This window comes from Equus przewalskii, chromosome 10 (genome assembly GCF_037783145.1).
Source record: "Equus przewalskii isolate Varuska chromosome 10, EquPr2, whole genome shotgun sequence".
Taxonomy (NCBI): domain Eukaryota; kingdom Metazoa; phylum Chordata; class Mammalia; order Perissodactyla; family Equidae; genus Equus; species Equus przewalskii.
In genome coordinates, this window is record NC_091840.1 from 35,838,991 (window position 1) to 35,858,758 (window position 19,768).

The window sequence follows — 19,768 nt, forward strand, 5'->3', positions numbered from 1 at the left end:
CTCAGATGGGTAAGACTGGGAGGGGCAATTTTACAGAGCTCGCTTTGGGACTTGTTAAGTTTGAGATACCAATCGGGCATCTAAGTAGAGTGCGGAAAGGTCTGGCCTAGAGATATAAACATTTGTGTCATCTGCATATATGTATTGTGTTTAAACTATAGTCATATGTCACTTAACAATGGGGATATGTTCTCTTCTGAGAAATGTGTCTTTAGGCCATTTCATCGTTGTGTGAACATCATAGAGTGTACTTTACACACACCTAGATGGTATAGCCTACTTACGTACTTAGACTATCTGCTACTAATCTTATGGGATCACTGTTACATATGTGGTCTGTCGTTGACTGAAATGTTGTTATGCAGCGCTTGACTGTATTTATATGTAATATATAAATTTTCCTTATATATAATTTAAACCCATGAGATGAAATATGATCACCAAAGAGTGAGTATAAATAGGAAAAGAGAAGAGGTTCAAAGACCAAACCCTAGGGCTTTCCTATTTAGAGGTGGTGGTAGAGACTTTGGATTTACACTCTGCCTGAGAAAAGAAGCCTTGGAGGGTTTTTGAACAGAGGAATAACATAATGTGATTTTTGTTTTGAAAAGATCTCTCCAGCTGTGAAGCCTGGAGTGTAAAGGCAAAGGGTGGAAGCAAGGAGACCATTTGGGAGGCCAGCTATTGCAATTGAGGAAGCTAGAGAAGGGAGTTGGGTAAGAGTGGTAATGGTGAAGGTGATGAGAAGTGATTTGATTCTGGATATATTTAGAAGTTAGAGTTGATAGGTTGCTGATTGGTTGGATGTAGTGTGTGGATATTAGCTGTACATATTTCTGTATTTGCATAAAATTTCTGTTGATGGCCCCTTATCAAGGATAGTGTGTATTTAGATAATGTTTGGACAAGGGAAGATGGCTGAGAGTTAGATAGCAATCAGTTTTAAAATATTTGAGTGCCAGGCGCATTGCTAGATACAGGGTGGTTGCAAGGATGAATGAGACAAATGCAGTCTGGGGGAAAGAGTATGTTGAATAGAGCATGTCTCTTTCAGCATTTTGACAGACTGGCAATTGAATGGGAAGACAAGTGTACAGACTTTCTTGGGTTAGAATTTGTTTGATGAGAAATTTTCAAAGTAAGGGATGTGTCTATAGTACTTTAAATACACTTCTCCTAAAGGCATTAAATAGAGATTTTGAAAATTCTAAAGAAAAATGAATATTAATCAAACCTTTAATGGTTTATTTTTAATTAGGTCCAAACTAAATGACATGATAGATGCTATTCCAAAAAGTAAAAAGAACAAGAGATGTCAGTTGCACTCCTTAGATACGCACAAACCAAAACCTTTGGGGTAAGTAGAATTGAATGTCAAGATGCTTTGTCGTTGTTAAGATTATAAATGTTCATCGTATTTAGTAAAAAGATAAACAATTAGTTTTATTTCATTAATTGGTTACACTATACCTTAGGTCAAAATAAATGTCTCCCTGTTCTGTAGGCCTTTTTTGCATAGAGACTATATAGAGTCTCAATTAGGTTTTATTTTACTTTTTTAAGTTTTTTTTCTTACATTATGTTTCAGAAGAAGAAGGTTGAGATCTTTGTGGAAATTTATGTAGCCAACATTAAGCTTTTCAAAGTAGTGATATTCTCTGAGCTATATAATAGTCATAATGTATAAATTATTTTTCTTGTCTCTAGGTCTCTTTAATAATTTATCAAGTATTTAAAAAAGTCTTGAATCAGTTATAGCAATGTGTATTTATGTAACTAATTTGCAGTTTTCCTCTTGGTTAAAGTGCTACAATGCCCAAGGCTGCTTCTGCCCCCATCTCCCAGCACAGAGGCAGAGTTGCCCCATACAAATTGCTTGGGGTAAGGGGTGGTAAGGAGAAGCCATTTGAAAGAAGTTTCTAAGAAGTAACTTTTGTTTTGGCGAGAATGGGATGATGTAAAACTATACTTCTGAATTAATTTTAAAAATGAGTTTTCTAATATCCCATCAGTAGTGTTGACATCATTGTATAGACGTTTTCCTCCCTGATAGAAAGACCTGGATGACCAGGTGGTGGTATGTTAATGATCTGTTAAACAAGGTTTTTTTCCCTATACTCAGGATCACAAATTTTATTATGAGAACTGTCAAACACATAGAAAAGTAGAGAGACTGTACCAGGATCCCCCTCCCCACAGATACCTTCACCCAGATTCAGTAGTTATCAAGATTTGCCACATTTGTTTCATTTACCACCTTTTCCTTTGTTGAAGTATTTTAAAGCAAGTCCCAGGCATCATGTTATTTTACTCCTACATATTTTCACAGGCATCTCTAAATATTTGGTATTTTCTTTCATAATGACAGTGCCATTCTAACACCTAACAAAATTAACTATGATAATCTTGTACCCAGTTCATATTCACATATCCCCAACTGTCTCTAAAAGTGTCTTTTTATGTTGATTTGTTAGGATCGAAACAAGAACCACACATTACATGATATCTAAATGTGAGAGTGCTCTGAACCCAGGAAAGCTCTACACAATCTAGAGTGGTTATCTAAGGATAATTGCTATTTCACATACCTGATTATCAGTATCTTTAGAAAATTCCTGATTTTCTGAATGCAGAATTCAGTCTAGTTTTCTCATTAAACAATAACTTGTATCTGAATGACCTGTTGGCTAAAGCCACAGAGTAGTGTGGTGTAATAAAAAGCTTACCTTCTGGATTTTTTATTATGAATATTTTTCAGTGAGGAACTAAAAAGCAACAGATAAACCCTAAGATCTTACACATCTGTGCCCATTGCTACCTTCCTTCAAAGACCCATCCTTCCACTTTTCCTCTGGATTCCATCTCCTCTCTTGTTCTTAGTGACTTTGCTTCATTAATTATCTACTTTTATTAAATTGACATACAGCTATATTTTCCTATATTTCAGCTTAAAAAGAAAAACAAACCTCCGTAGACTTCACATCCCCCTTTAGCTACAGCCCCACCACATGGGAAGCCAAATGTTTCAGAAATTTTTTTGCTGGGTTATGGAATCACTATGAATGGAGTTAGTTGATCATAAGCAGTGTCTTCTCAGTTGATCATAAGCTTTAGTTATTGTCATATGCCCTATGGATAGTGGGCCAGGGAGTACAGTCTGCTTAGCCAAGACTCCCTCTCATCTACTTTGGATAGTCTCCACCATTGTGTGCTTCTATGACTCTCCATTTTTTATATTTCCACAGTTATTCCCCCCTTTTTCTGTTTATACTTTCTTCAGGGAAAGTATTATACATTTGATTAGATTTCAGCCTAGTGAATAGGAACAGTCCCGCTCAGCCTTCCTGAGAGTGTTCTCATATCCATGCAGGTAAACCCAAGTTATTGTATGTCTTCGGAGTAAGTTTGAGATCCAAAAGAAAGGTCTAGGCCAGAGCTGTAGGCCTGTAGCTGATGATTGAAGATTATCTTAGAGAATGGTATATAAGATCACCTAGAGGAAGAGTAGAGTAAGAGAGAAGAATGCTGAGGGAATTCAATTTAATTGTAGAAAAGAAGCCAGTAAAGAAACTTGAGAAAGAGTGGCCAGTGAGGTAGGAGGAAGCCAAGGGAAAAGAGTGTTTCAGGGGGGTCTGGTTGGCTGTATTGAGTGCTACTGAGTCATCTAGGACCCAAAAGTTTTCATTGAATATAGCAACACTGAGCTAATTGGTGATCTTGATGAGCAGATCTGTGGTTGAGTGGAAGTGGAATCCACATCAGAATGGGTAGAAAAGTGAATGCAATGTAAGGTTGTAATGGAGTAAGCTGTGAGTGGAAAGTATGGGAGTAGAACTAGGAAGTGGAAAGACTTCTTTTTCAGGAAGCTTAATCTTGAAAGGAAGGAGCAACATAAAGACTTTGAGTCTGGAGAGGTTATGGATTAAATCTTGATTTGAGCTGTAGAATTTTTTTGAAAAACCTTTTTTTTAAGAATACTTTCACGTTGGGAGCCGTCGGTGGCGCAGCGGTTAAGTGCGCACGTTCCGCTTCTCAGTGGCCTGGGGTTTGCCGGTTCGCATCCCTGGTGCGGACGTGGCACCGCTTGGCACACCATGCTGTGGTAGGTATCCCATGTATAAAGTAGAGGAAGATGGGCACGGATGTTAGCTCAGGGCTGGTCTTCCCCAGCAAAAAGAGGAGGATTGACTGTAGTTAGCTCAGGGCTAATGTTCCTTAAAAAAAAAAATAAGAATACTTTCACATTCTTATGATGTAATTATCATTCCCCAGCTCTGATTTCATGAACCTTTCCCTCGATGATGAGAACTTGAATTTGAGAGTTACTGAGTTTTAGGAGGTTATGGATCACTCAAGCATAATTAGAAAAAGAGGAAATATAGCAGTTGAGAGTAAAAGGGTGTAACATGGAAGGCAGAGCAGGAGTTGAGGTTTTTTATTTCAAAAAGAAGCAGCACTGAATCTTGTCCTGAACCTTTCTGAGGGAGAGTAGGGAGCTGAATTGTATGTATGACCTTATGTGGTGGGCAGGGGATGGAGAAATACCTATTTAGCCATATAGAGTGGGTTAAGTAAAGATTCAGAGGTTTTTCCATCTCAACCATCCAAGGTAATGAATTTCTAGGACTGTAGTGAGACCTGCAGAAGAACAGGCAGGAGCCAGTTGAAAATCATGAAAAATCAAGAAGACTTATCATTGACTGGAATGTAGACACAATTTCTCTTGGAATGCACATCTGCAGCAAAGCAAATTGCATGACCAGCACCACATTGCAACCTGTGGGGGAGGGAGAGTCTGGGAAGTTTTTTAGTAAGTTTCAAAAAAAAAAAAAAAAATCATTTATATAATCCTTATTACTAATTTAGGCTGTATAAAGTGTTCATCTTAGTATGCTATCATTATTTTAGTCAACCTAAACATTTATTTAGTATAATTAGATTAATCTGTGACTTCCTCAGCTACTTGTAAATGTGAAGATAAGAATTTTGTTACCATGGGCTAGCTATAAAATCACATTAAGTAAATCAAAACTTGTTAGAATTTTTAATTTGTGGAAGATTGATCCATGTTTATAGGTGAAAATGTTGTATAATTTTTTTCAGCCCTTTTGACTTTAAAACGTTCCAGGTAGATTTGCTCGTAAAATGCTTAGTATGTCAACCAGTTGCTATCTTGAGAAATGTAAATGTTGTTAAATTATATCAACATATGTCAACATATATTATATCAACAATATATGTTGTAAACTTAATAGTTGAGCAGAAGTTTTTAATATAAGGATATGAGCACACGTTTAAATAACATTTTAATATGGTTGAAGTGAATATGTGATTATATGCAGATTTACAAACTTACCCTACTAATATCTTACTGTATTAAAGAGTTCTTGATTTTAATTTAGACTATAGAAATTATTCCTTCAGATTCTCTCAGTGTCACTAAGTTTTGTACTATACTGTATACTACAGTGAAGGGAGCAGTAGCAGTGTCAGTTCAGAGAAGTTAAGTACAGATAAGAGAAGTAGTGAAGACCACAGGAAGGACAGCAAGTGTAGGATCATTTTCCATTATGGACCTTTCCAGGGAACAGCCAGGTAAAATCAAGCAATCCTTTTCTCTGCTTTTTTTTTTTAATGTTTTACCCTTATGTATTTCTCCTTTTCACTAATAGTTGTTTCTTTCTGCAGAGGTTGTTGGATGGACGTATGGGAACTAATGTCCCAAGAATGCAGGGATGAAGTAGTTTTAATTGACTCTAGTTGTCTTTTAGAAACACTAGAAACATATCTGCGAAAACACAGGTAAGTCTAAAGGTCATTGTGGTACAGTTGGAAGGTGCCTTAGCTGTCAGTCATCCAGACTGACCCGCCACTGACCTCCTTCATGTAATAGTACTCCAGCCTTCCCGTTAATACCTGGCACTAGGCAGAGCTTAATGTTAGGGTAGGCAGTTCCTTTATGGGATGACTCTCAGTGTTAGCCTTCTTGGGTTGAGCCAGCATCTCCTTTTTTTGTAATATTTACCTGTTGGTTCCAGGTGAGTCTTTCAAGAAAACACAGAATGATTGAATCGAGTAAAGTGTACTTAATCACTTTGTAAACTCTAGTATTCCTTGTGTTTATGATAGAAGCATTTCATAATGTTATTTTCTAAGTTAAAGTTAAATTAGCAGCTTGCACTTAGTAATTTTTGAATTATTTCTTCTGTAGTTGTTTGTGAAGACCTAAAAATAGAGTTGGAATTGATGTGCTTCATGTACTATAAAAGTAACTTCAGATTTTTCTTTTTAGAATACTACTTTACAAAGGAATTTTCTAAGTGTCATTAACATTTGGAAATTCGTAGGGAGGGAGAGTGCAGTAGGAAAGGAAACTGGTAAGGGAGCCATCTAGAGATGGCATTTTGGGGGGAGTTGTATTGTTTTAATATAAATTTGTCACATGTTGGGTTTGTGGTTGTGTGTTCTTTTACCTTGGGATAGATATACACAATTACTTTGGGGACACTTTTAGAACATACGTGAATGATAAAGACTGGCATTTTCAAGGTTGGTATTTATATGGCAATGAACTAATGACAACCTGCATGCTAAGTTTATTAGGTGCTTCTCTTTTTTCAGTTATAAACTTTATTACTTGCTTTTTTGGTTGATTATACCCAAGAGAGTAGAGAATGTGTCAATTATTTAGATTTTGGAGGAGCATTATATAGATACAACATATATAAATGTATATATGTTCATTATAGATTCCTTTCTCTTTTATTATGAATTGATCCTTATATTCAATATGAATTGATCCATCCAAGAGACAGCTTTTTTGGGTGATAAATTACTAGTTGTTAGAGCTAATGTTGTGGAGTTTCCTCTAATGGTTGTAGATATTTCCTGTGGTTTGGGGCAGTGTTTTTATTTATAAGAAGGTGGAGTCCATTTTATAAATATCTTAAGGGTGGGGAGAAGTACGATTAAGAGAATAATTAAGGGAGATTGCATTGAATCTGGGTTCTACTGATTATTACTTTGTACAAGTTTTATGTGCCTTAATTTTTTTCTTAAGACAAAAATAATGATAGTACTGATCTTACAGGATTTGTTGTAGGATTAAATTTGTTGTGGGGATTGATGATAGATGGCAGGGTTTACAACTTAGAATAGTATCTGGCACATAGTAAGCACATCGGTGAATGTTTGCATGACAGATTTACAAGTCCTTATTCATGTGTTTCTAGTTCTTATTTTAGGTGCAGTTGGAGTTTTTGAGGTATAGTCAGCTGAAAATGATTTCTAAACATCTAAATAATGTGCCTTTTTGTAACTTTATTTAGTGGACTTTTTTGAGCACTTTGATTTGATAACACTCTTTAGCAAGTTAAGTATTATAGTAGTATATTACCTGTATTAGAAATGAGGTGGGGGCCAGCCCTGTGGCCGAGAGGTTAAGTTCATGCGCTTCGCTTCTGCAGCCCAGGGTTTCGCTGGTTTGGATTCTAGGCGTGGACCTAGCACTACTCATCAGGCCATCCTGAGGCAGTGTCCGACATAGCAGAACTAGAAGGACCTACAACTAGAATATATAACTATGTACAGGAGGGTTTGGAGAGAAGAAAAAATATATATTGGCAACAGATGTTAGCTCAGGACTAGTCTTCAAAAAAAAAAAAAGAAATGAAGTGTTAGGAAACTGAAACCTCTGCCTTAAAAAAATGTTTTTTAAAATTTATGTGCAAAGTTATTCTTGAAAACAGGAAAAATCACTTTCATTCTTACGGCTTCCATATAATATTTTTAAATTGCTGTTTACTTATGCTTATGTTACTTATGATTATGTACAATCAAACACATAGTAAACTACTTGAAGGATTTAAAGCAGTAAAATATAGAGAAAATATTTCAGGTTTTATTATTGGTACTGTGTGACATTTAACCATTTATTTACCTGAAAATGTAAACTTAACCATTTGTAACCTGAAAACATGGAAGTATTGTTAGTTCTGTGTTTATAATCCATTTCTTCCCCCAAAGGGAAGACTTTTTTGTTGTTGTGGTAAAAAAACAAGTAACATAGATTTAACGTTTTAACAGTTTTTAAGTGTGCACTACAGTATTGTTAACTGTATGCGCATTGTTGTATTAGAGCTCTCTAGAATTTTTTCATCTTGAGTGACTGAAACTTATACCCATTGAACAACAACTTGTTTACTCCTCCTCCCAACTCCTGGCAGCTACCATTTTCTTTTCTGTTTCCATGAGTTTGATTACTCTAGGTAACTCACATAGGTGAAATCATGCAGTGTTTGTCTTTTTGTGATTGACTTATTTCACTTAGCATAATGTCTTCAAGGTTCATTCATATTGTAGCATGTGACAATTTCCTTCTTTAAGGCTGAATAATATGCCATTGTATGTATATACCACGTTCTATCTGTCAGTGGACATTTAGGTTACTCCCACATCTTGGCTATTGTGGATAATGCTGCAGTGAACATGAGTTTGCAAATATCTGTTTGAGATCCTGTTTTCGATTCTTTTGAATATTTATTCAGAAGTGGGATTGCCAGATCATATGATAGTTTTATTTTTAATTTTTTGAGGACATGCCATACTGTTTACCATAGTGGCAGCATCATTTTAGAATCTCTCCCGCAGTGTGTATGGGTTCTAATTTCTCCACATTCTCACCAACACTTGCTATTTCCTCATTTTTTGATAGTGGCCATACTAGCGGATAGAAGGTGATAGTGCGTGGTTTTAATTTGCATTTCTCTCTTGATTAGTGATGTTGAGCATCTTTTCATATGCTTGTTAGCCATTTGCATATGTTCTTTGGAGACATGTCTCTTCGCATCCTTTGCCCATTTTTTAATTGAGTTTTTTGTTATTGTTACTGAGTTTTAGGAGTTCTTTATATATTCTGGATATTAACTCCTTGTCCAATATATGGTTTGCAAATATTTTCTATCTTCCAAAGATAGTCTTTCACTCTGTTGAAATTTGATGTACTCATTTGTCCATTTTTACTTTTGTTTCCTGTGTTTTTGATGTCATATACAAGAAATCATCGCCTCTTCCAATGTCATGAAATTTCTCTTCCCTGTGTTTTCTTCTAGGAGTTTAATGGTTTCAGATCTTAACGTTTAGGTCTTTAACCCATTTTGACTTAATTTTTGTGTATTTCTTTGTCTATTTTTAAAGAATTCGTGAAACACAATGATTTAACTTTACTTGTCAACATTCTTGCCTATGTTTACCAAGTAGGCTTAGAGCCTCTATTTTAGTATGTATTCATTTCAAGAAACAACAGTTATTTACTATGGGGCCAGAAAGATGTTTCTATCAAACTAATGTGTGGCAGTATAAGGGTAAATACTCTAGAGAGAAGTATAAATCAGAAATAATTGTAACAGAGGAAGATTGAATTCTAACTATGGAAATGGCAGAAGGCTTCTTTAAGGGTGGACACGATTTAAGCAAATGAAGAAGGATGTGAAGAGGAGTGGGAGGAAGCAGAAGAAAAAAACTTTGAAGTAGGGACACATTGGCTGTATTTAAAGTAGTCTGTTGTATATATGGTATGTATACAGGGGCAGGGTAGAGTAGGGGGAAGCATGAAGGGAGAGGTGAATCTTGGGAAATAAGGCTGCAAATAGTAGATTGGGTAAGAGAAGGGGTTACTGAAGGCCTTAATAAGGAGTTTGCGTTTTATTCATAGACAGTAGGGAGGTTTTTAAGGAGAGAGAGAATCAGATTTGTTTTAAAGAATTATTTTGGAATGGGTGATACATTAGAGCTACGAAGAGTGGAAGCAGGGAAGCTGGTTAAGAAGCTTTTAAAAAAATTGTCTAGGCAGTTTAAAACAGGGCAGAGAGAATTGAAAAGAAGGGACCTACAAGAGATGTAAGAAAGACAGAATTGATACCAACTGACTGCACCCCTGAAAGGGGGACCTAAGGAGAAGTTGGAATTACCTAAGGTTTCATCCTGGGTGACTATGTGAATAATGATGTTGTTAACAGAGATGGAAGTGAATGTGTTGCCCTTGGTTTTGTACAGTAAGTTTAACGTGTTGCCTGTTGGCCATCTGTGACGTCCCCCATTTTTCGGTATGGGTCTGGCCCTCAGGCAAGGGCACAGACTTGAACAGAGCCTGAAGAGTTGAGACTTAGACCTGTTGGCTTAAGCCATCGGAGTAGATGAGCTCACCTAGGGAGATTAATTTAAATCAGAGATGAAAATTTCCTTGTTCCATGACAGCTGATCTTCTCAGAGAGCCAGTTATTAATATTGTGAACCTGGCTTTTCACCAGACCAGTTTCTTCCTTGTTTTAGGAATTCAAAGATAAAGAAACCAGGCTCTGTTCTTTTTTTCCTGATTGAATAATGTATGTTGTCTATATTATGTCTGTGTATTGAGAAACATGCATTTTTTTAGAAGAAAGAATTTGACATTATGGAAATTAGCAGTAAACTAAAAATACATATATCACTTTCCCATTCTTCTTGCTCCCACCTACCCCAAATGCCTAGCTACCAATGTATTAAAATGTTGTAGTAAAAATTTGAATCCAGGTTTACTGGCTAAAGAGAGCAACTATTTTCAGAGGCTGAAAAGAGGGATCCTACAAGTCGTTGCTTTGTAGCCTCCTTTGTTTTATTTCTGGCCTGTAGTAATAGATCTTGAAGTGGAGATATGCAAGTCCTTGGCAACTAGTATTTTCTGGGCTTATATTTTATGAAATAACAGGTATCTATCTGTATCATTCTTTTAGGCTATGTGCTTCTCTATTTAAAAATCATTTGCAAATAGAGATCTTGCTATATTTACGTAATCTCTAAATTTGTGTTTATGTGTGTATGTTTTCAGTGTGTGTATGGTGGCTTTTTTTGAATGCTCTATATGGGAGGGGACTGACATTGTCTAGTACACTGTTATATGCTATGTGAAATAATTACACAGCCAGTTCTTAATTTTAAGATTTTTCTTTTCAACAGGTTTTGTACCGATTGCAAAAATAAAGTTCTCCGAGCATACAATATCCTTATTGGTGAACTTGATTGCAGCAAAGAGAAGGGCTACTGTGCTGCACTTTATGAAGGCTTGCGGTGCTGTCCACATGAACGACACATACATGTTTGCTGTGAAACAGACTTCATTGCACATCTTTTGGGTCGTGCTGAGCCAGAGTTCGCAGGAGGGTATGAGTATGTAATTTGCTAGAATGGGCTATCTAGCGCTTTGCTTCATTTTATTACCAAAAGTTTATTTCCATCACCTTCTGCCTCAGTACATATGATATGTGTATAAATTAGATTGTGCCTGTAAAGATTTTGCTTTCTTTAATACATGCATTTCTTAATTGACTGATTAAAAATAGTGAGAAAGTGTTCCGTGGTGTTTGGTTCAGTCCTCTGCTTCTTGTTGCTTGAAGTAGGCAGGCTTTTTTTGGCTTTCATTATTATAGATTATCATTTTCATTTGAAAATGATTAGAAGGAATTTTCCCCCTTCTATCCATGCATTTCCATGTTTAAATTTTGTTTATAATGATGTTTTTTGCATAGGAAGTAAGGTCTTTACAGCAGGGGGTTAAGAAATGCTTTACTGAATGTAATTCATGAACTGTGTATATTATTATTAAATTATATAGGAACATAAAATTTTACCTCTGGCTTTGTTGTGAAAATAAAATGAGAAAAAGTTGTTCATTGAATAAATCGAGCCCATTTCCCTTCGTGTTTTGTGTACCAACTCTCATTTGAGTGCCTACTTTCTGTTAGGCATTTTGAATACAAAGACTTCTTTTATCACTAAAATTCTGTGAACACATCTACTCAAGACAGGCCTAGAGGGCTTTTGTCCATGATTGAATCACTTTGGCATTGCCTGTCTCCATTCCCCCTCAAAAAAAGAAACAAAAATTGAACAAGCATTTGCTTAATTGGAAGGTGAAAGGAACTGTCATGCCTACTGTGAGCTGACACTTAAACATGAATTCTCTGTGCCCAAACACCCATCTCTTTAGGGCCAGTTCCTGAATTACCTTATTTTTAGCAATATTAGGACTGAGTTCTACCTGCATGTGTATTTCTCATGGGCTGTGTCCACGTATGCTTGTGTATTTATGTATACATTGAGTTTGTATACCTGTGTTGTTATTAGGTATGCAGATTGTGTTTAAATCCTAAACTTGCAGATGTATTATCCATTTTTACTGTTTCATTTAAGGGTATTAGGAATTATGTATGATTTATTCTCCTTTATAGGCGAAGAGAAAGGCATGCCAAGACAATAGATATAGCTCAAGAAGAAGTTCTGACCTGCTTGGGAATTCATCTTTATGAAAGACTACATCGAATCTGGCAAAAACTAAGAGCAGAAGAGCAAACATGGCAGATGCTTTTCTATCTTGGTGTTGATGCTTTACGCAAGAGTTTTGAGGTAAGAACAGTGGGCTGCTTCAGTGTCCAAGATTGCTTAGTCAAGTTATGGGTCCAGATCTTAATGTAAGTTACCAGTCTGACCTTGCCTCAGAGGGCTGCCATCCACTGATACAATGTCATAGCTTTTGGGGGATTAGGGGAGGGGTTTCCTGGGGAACTGGAGTTTAAAAGAAGTTTGTGAATTTTTCTTTGTTTTTTAATCATATTACTCCACCAGCCTTGGTTTTTTTCTCAGAGAAGAAAACTGAAGTTGATGATAATTTAATAAGATGCTGCTATGAAACATGACTAATGAAAGGTTAAAAGCAGCCCCAAAATAAGCAACAAAATTAGAAGCCTTTAATGAGTCCCATTTGCCTGCTGATGTCCAGTAGTATGAAGTAAATGCTGGCTGAGTGCTGTGATGTAAGAACTACATTTTAGAAGCACGTTCTTTATAATGCTGATAATAGGGTTTAGTGCTTGTGATTTGATAATTTTTTTTTCAGTTATAATCTGTAGAACATAAGTTTTTGGCTAGTAAATATTTTGTTATATTTTAGGGTATGGTTGTAACCCTCTAACTGGGTCACCAGTCCCTTATGAGAATGGTATGAAAGCTATAAACCCTTCTTTCAGAAGCCCATCCTTGAATTTTAAGCACTCTTTGGGGAGTCTGAGGAGATTTGTACTAGTTCTTTGAACAGATTTGGAATTCCTTTTCTCTTTGTATGTTTGTGTCTTCAGAAACCTGGGTCACCTGATCAGGTTAAATAATCTCATTGTGTGAAGAAATGAGTGAATATTTACTGTGTTATAATTCTGAAATTTGAAACTAGAATATTTCTGTTTTGGAATAGGAATGTGTATAAATCTACCTTTCCCATAGAGATTAGTTGTATATTCACTTCCTGAGTAGATTTTAAGACTGTCATTTAAGTTCTTAAAGTTTAAGATTCTTTGTGGAGACTACCTGGCAAAATTACATCATGAAATAGCAGTTTCTGTGTGTATACTGTCATTTAAAATTAACAAATGAGAATTTCCATGGAAAATAAAGGAAGTTTTGACCAATATTCATTCTCAACTTTTGTTTTTATCGTAGATGACTGTGGAGAAAGTACAGGGTATTAGCCGATTGGAACAACTTTGTGAAGAATTTTCAGAGGAGGAACGAGTAAGAGAACTCAAGCAAGAGAAGAAACGCCAAAAACGGAAGAACAGAAGAAAAAATAAATGTGTATGTGATATTCCTACTCCCTTACAAACAGCAGATGAAAAGGAAGTAAGCCAAGAGAAGGTAAGAGTCCTTAATATTGACTCATAAATACATAGTATTGCCTTGCTAGATTTGGGAATTTTTACTCTGCTTTTCCAGAATGTGAGCTCCTGCAGATTGTATCTTGGCTTTTTTCCTACTATAATCTGTGTAAGCCAAAATTTTTAACATCATGTGTTCGTTTTATAGAGACAATTGTTGGTTATCTTTTTACCTAACCTTAGTATGCTGTTAGATTAAAGTCCACATGTGGAAAGTTATCTCCATGCATGACCTTAGAGCAGTTCTCAACTGATCTCTGGACCCCTTTGCATTCTTAAGAATTAAGGTCCCCAATGAGCATTTTTGTTCATATGGATTTACTTAGAACATTTACTGTTATTAAAACTGAAAATGGAGAAATTTAAAATTATTTATTAATTCACTTAAAATAAGCCCATTGGGGCCGGCCCAGTGGTGCAGCGGATAAATTCGTACATTCCACTTCTCGGGGGTCTGGGGTTCGCCGGTTCGGATCCCAGGTGCGGACATGGCACCGCTTGTCATGCCATGCTGTGGTAGGCGTCCCACGTATAAAGTGGAGGAAGATGGGCACTGATGTTAGCTCAGGGCCAGTCTTCCTCAGCAAAAAGAGGAGGATTGGCAGCAGTTAGCTCAGGGCTAATCTTCCTCAAAAAAAAAAAATAATAATAAGCCCATTATATGTTAACATATATAACATTTTTGAAAAATAGCTATTTTCTGAAAAAAAGAAAAAAATTAGAAGGGTGGCATTATTTTATATTTTTGCAAATCTCTAATATTGGCTTAAAAGGAATCAGGTAGATTCTCATATTTGCTTCTGCGTTCAGTCTGTTTCCATATGTTGGTTGGTTGAAGCATATGAAGAAAGTCTGGCGTCACACAGATTTATATAGTAGGAAAAGGGAGGAGTATTTTAATATAAACCTTTTCCGATAGTTGCGGATATTCTTTGGCATGCCAACTTGACAAGTAGTGGTTTCTTAAAGATTAGTTGCAAGGTGGAACCTGACACCTTGTCAATGACCTTTTCATACTCTGTTAAATTGAAATCCATTGGTCTGTCTTGCACTTTGAATAGATCTTTTACTCATGCGTGATTTTGTATCACCCTGCATTGGTCATTTGAAAGGTACTGGTTCACTGACTTAAACAGATCTTCCCAGATATTGACGTTTCATATATAATATCAGATAATCACATTAAAACCAGTACTGATCTCATCAGAAAGGTCTTTAAGTATTGGGAAGCTTCCAGTTCATTGTGCTTGTGTATGCAAGTTTTCAAAATTCTGATGTATAGTTTGAAAGTTGGAATTTTATCATTGACAACAAATACTGTCCATTGTTTTCCTTGAAGTGATGGGCTGACTTCATTCATTTTTGAGAAAATATCTTTTATATATCCAAGTCTGAATAGTCATAGTGTGTGTCTCATTCTTTCTTTCAAGTGAAATTGATGTTCCAGGAAACAAGCAGCTAGTTCAGCTTGCAGCTCAAACAGTTGCACAAGTCCTCTTCCTCGAGACAACCATTGTCCTTTGGTATGCAGTGAAAGTGCTTTAAGCATACTTCCCATTTGTCACATAGACTCTTAGAAAGACATCTGCTGATGGGTTGATATTTAATAAAATTAATGTTTTTACTGCTTCATCAAAGACATTCTTAAGTTGAAATATCCTTTTATTTGTTTAGTTCCTGAGAGTGCTTGACAAGTGAAGAATATAGTAACTGTTAGCATACTTTGGTTGCCACTGCCTTGATTTGTGCTAAAGCACCAGCAACTTTTTCTACCATTGCTTTTGTATCATCAGTGTAAGTGTCAGTACATTGAAAAAGGCAAATCACATCTTAGTATTATGATGAAGAAAGTTCTGACCTAGGCAACCCCTGGGATCAGCAGGCCACAGTTTGAGAACCAGTGTCCTAGACTTATGTGTTACCATTCTCTTTTTTTTTTTTTTGAGGAAGATTAGCCCTGAGCTAACATCTGCTGCCAATCCTCCTCTTTTTGCTGAGGAAGGCTGGCCCTGAGCTAACATCCGTGCTCATCTTCCTCTGCTTTTTATGTGGGATGCCTACCACAGCATGGCTTTTGCCAAGTGGTGCCATGTCTGCATCTGGGATTCGAACCGGCGAACCCCGGGCCACCGAGAAGTGGAATGTGCGCGCTTAACCGGTGTGCCACTGGGCTGGCCCCAGCCATTAACTCTTAACTGGCTTTTTGTGGGTTCATAGTCTTGAAGTGAATTAAGGATTTTTCATGAGAATAGTTGTTTCAATTGTTAACCTCATAACTCCTATGTAATTGCTTTATGGTAAGGAAATTAGAATGTAGCCATTATGGAGATAAAGCTTTTTACTCTCTCAATATTGATCCTTAAAGGAAACAGACTTCATAGAAAATAGCTGCAAAGCCTGTGGCAGCACTGAAGATGGTAATAGTTGTGTAGAAGTAATTGTTACCAACGAAAATACATCATGTACCTGTCCTAGCAGCGGCAGCCTTTTGGGGTCCCCTAAAATAAAGAAGGGTGAGTAAATAGTTTCTTTTTAAAATAAACTCAAGTCTGTTCTTTCTTTCTTTCAAATATAAGAGCTTTTAGACATCCTGTAACCTAGAATTTAGGAACTGCTGTATAGCCCCAAGTATTTCATATACTTAGACACTTAACATATCCTTTTTCTCTATGGTGTTTGATTTGTTATTTGACAAAAGCAAAAACCTGTAAATTCTTAATCATATTTTCATTATTTAATTTACTTTCTACTTTGAATAAGCCATCAAGTTTTTGGAAATTTTCTGTGGTCCCAGTTGGTTCACTCTTTATCTTAAGATATTTATTGGTCCGTTAATTGTAACCCCGACCTATTTATTCTCAGGCTTATCTCCACACTGTAATGGTAGTGACTGTGGATATTCATCTAGCATGGAAGGGAGTGAAACAGGTTCTCGGGAGGGTTCGGATGTTGCCTGCACTGAAGGCATTTGTAATCACGACGAACATGGTAGGTTCAGATTAAGCTTCCCAGTTATTTCTACTATGTGGCTGATTTAAGCACATAAATAAGAGATTATTGATTTCTGCAGTTGATGACTCCTGTGTTCATCACTGTGAAGACAAAGAGGATGATGGTGATAGTTGTGTTGAATGTTGGGCAAATTCCGAAGAGAACACCACCAAAGGAAAAAATAAAAAGAAGAAAAAGAAAAGCAAGATGTTGAAATGTGATGAACATGTAAGTGTCATAACTTGTGATTCTTAAACCTTTGCTGTTGAGGGAAGAACAACCTATTTTCCTTGGGGTGGTAAGTGTGTAGCTTAGCTGCTAGGATTTATTGGTTTTTTTTAGAATGATTACTTTATGCACTTCGATTGGTCACTCATCTTGTGATTTTTGTGTGCATGTGTTTGATGTGATCATTTGTCCAGCAGGCCATGTGAGTCATAAATGCAGTTCATTCTTTTCATAATACTTTTAAATGTATTAGCTGTGTAATCTTGAGCAGTTTGCTTGATCTTAGTTTCCCCATCTGTAAAATGGAGATAATATTATGTCCCTATCAGATAGGCTCTTTGATATTGATGAGTTAGCGTAGTGCCTGGTGTGCAGTTACTGCAGCTGCTGTTGTTACTCAGTATTTCTTGTAAAAATTTGACATACTATCGGGGCTTTTTTTTTTCTTTAAAGAATAATTGATGTTATTCTCTCCCTTTTCACCTGGGAAATCCTTTGCTGTGGTTTCAGATCCAAAAGCTTGGAAGCTGTATTACAGATCCAGGTAATCGAGAGACCTCAGGAAATACCGTGCACACAGTGTTTCACCGTGACAAGACCAAAGATGCACATCCTGAAAGCTGTTGCAGCTCTGAAAAGGGTGGGCAGCCACTGCCTTGGTTTGAGCATAGGAAAAATGTACCACAGTTTGCAGAACCAACAGAAACGTCATTTGGTCCTGATTCCGGAAAAGGTGCCAAGAGCTTAGTTGAACTCCTTGTAAGTAAGCCATGATGTCTTGTGGATAACTGATTGCTCATGGGGTAGATGTGGGAGGGGACAGTATTTGAGGGTTTAAAGTTGGTAGTGGTGGCAGTGGGTCTTCTAAGAAAGTAAGGAAAATATTTCATTATTTTTTGGTGACTTCATTTCTGCTCTTTCACTGGTTTTTGCACCTGCTCTGGAGCACATTTCCTTGTCCTGCTTTTGTCTCAAAGGTAGAAGAGACTAGTTGGGAGAGGGGGATAGGTTTAGCGTTATGGCCAGGACTCTGCCTCCTTGAAGATGGTTATTGAAAGCAAACTGTCTTTTTGAGTGGCTATGAATGGTAGCTACCCTTCTGGACCAGGAAAGAATATAGAATCTGAACCAGAGCCCACTTTCTAGGTGACTTCGTTTAGATGTTATATAGGATAGAAGCATAACTGAACTTGGAAAATCTTTTATAATTCACTCCAATTTTTGATACTTTAGATGAATTATACCTGATTCCAAGTGACCGAGTGGATAGTTTGTGTGGGGCTTGGAGGAAAGGGGAAGGAAGAAGGGTGGTGTCTTCTCTATAGTAATTAGGATTCTATTTTCAAACTCTTTAGAATACAAGTTTTCTCTTTTTTATATGGTCATAAAGTTTAATGGTGATGCTGTGTAACTCATAAGTTAAAAAAAGGTTAAATTTTACTTCATTTGTAGAGATAAATGTTTCGACATAAAACTAACTAGAGATAAGTCTGAGTATTTAAAATTTGCTAACTAGCTATAACCATCTCTAATTAGTCAATTTTTAAGGCAAATGTGTGTTGGTAGTCTGCCATGCTCTTAGGCTTCTAGGACAAATTATAGATCCAGAGTTTCAAACCAAGTTGGGTTGGATTTTATTAGTTAGTACTTTCTAAGACAGAATGACATTATGCTTATTCTGTAAACATTCTAATTAAAGGCTTTATGTGACTAAAATGAAACTAAAAAGCTAGACTGCTTTAATTTTTAGCTGTCCTCCATCACCATAGCATTTTGCATTCTTAATTAAAGTCATAGTTTTAACTACTGCTTTAATTTGCAGGATGAGTCTGAATGTACTTCAGATGAGGAAATCTTTATCTCACAAGATGAAATACAGTCATTTATGGCTAATAACCAGTCTTTCTACAGCAATAGAGAACAGTACCGACAGCATCTGAAGGAGAAATTTAATAAATACTGCCGCTTAAATGATCACAAGAGGCCCATTTGTAGTGGCTGGTTGACAACGGCTGGAGCAAATTAAATAAATAAAATAGCTCTGTCTTTCAATGAAACACTCAAGATGACTACTGCGCCTTCTCTTTCAAAAAAACTCTTAATTTAGTGACTTATGGCAAAATTTTATCTTAAATCAATGTGATTCTTTCTTGTTTTGGGAGACGGTGGAGGTAACCTCATTAGTTTGTTCTTTCTTCAGGCTTGTGTCTTTAGTTGCGTGGCTGCGCAGGCCTGCCATATGATTTAAGCCATCTCTTCATTAAATGTTTCTCTTCCTGTGAGACTTACTAAAGCAACTTAGTGGCAAACAGTAATGTTGTACTTATACTTCTGTACAGAAATGACAATGAGCTGAATATATGGTTTTACAAAGTAGACATCCACTTGCGAAATGTTTGGATGTAATGTTAAAGCGCAATGTGCAAAATTTAAAATAAAGAATATTTATTAATACGCATAGTAAAATTTGGTGTACATGTTTCTACTTAATGTGTGGCAGTATTTTAATATTTGCCACTTGTGGACTTGGTACTTGGCCAGTGTTGATAGTACAGAGGACAAAGTGCAAATGAGGATAGAGATAGAGATTGTTGAAGACTAAAATTCTTCCCTTGATCAGAGTTGACAACCAGTCTTTTGTTTTGAAAGAATAAATTTGCTGCGATACCTTTAAAAACTGGCTAGCATCTTACTTTCTCATGAGACTTGTCATTGCCTTTATTAAAAGTTCCCTGATACATAACACAAAGCACCTTAAATTCAGAGGTTCACATTGACCTAGAAGAATGAAAACAAAACTTGAGAATTTC

The 19,768-nt window shown here is 36.4% G+C and overlaps 1 protein-coding gene across 12 annotated transcripts in view; it reads left to right on the forward strand.

Annotated features, from left to right (window-relative positions):
• GGNBP2 (gametogenetin binding protein 2) overlaps positions 1-19,424 on the forward strand; it is a 30,828-nt gene extending 11,404 nt beyond the window's left edge. For 3 of the 12 annotated variants that reach the window (XM_070562398.1, XM_070562397.1, XM_070562399.1), the window contains exons 5-15: positions 1,259-1,357; positions 5,470-5,595; positions 5,689-5,802; positions 10,993-11,196; positions 12,264-12,438; positions 13,525-13,719; positions 16,105-16,252; positions 16,602-16,727; positions 16,810-16,958; positions 17,469-17,717; positions 18,781-19,424. In XM_070562398.1, the coding sequence (XP_070418499.1) occupies positions 1,259-1,357; positions 5,470-5,595; positions 5,689-5,802; positions 10,993-11,196; positions 12,264-12,438; positions 13,525-13,719; positions 16,105-16,252; positions 16,602-16,727; positions 16,810-16,958; positions 17,469-17,717; positions 18,781-18,984 (1,789 nt within the window). In that variant the 3' untranslated portion in view covers positions 18,985-19,424. Of the gene's footprint in view, positions 1-1,258; positions 1,358-5,469; positions 5,596-5,688; positions 5,803-10,992; positions 11,203-12,263; positions 12,439-13,524; positions 13,720-16,104; positions 16,253-16,601; positions 16,728-16,809; positions 16,959-17,468; positions 17,718-18,780 lie in introns of all 12 variants that reach the window. The other 9 variants (XM_070562394.1, XM_070562395.1, XM_070562396.1 and 6 more) reach the window with 3 other exon arrangements.
• Positions 19,425-19,768: the final 344 nt, after the last annotated feature.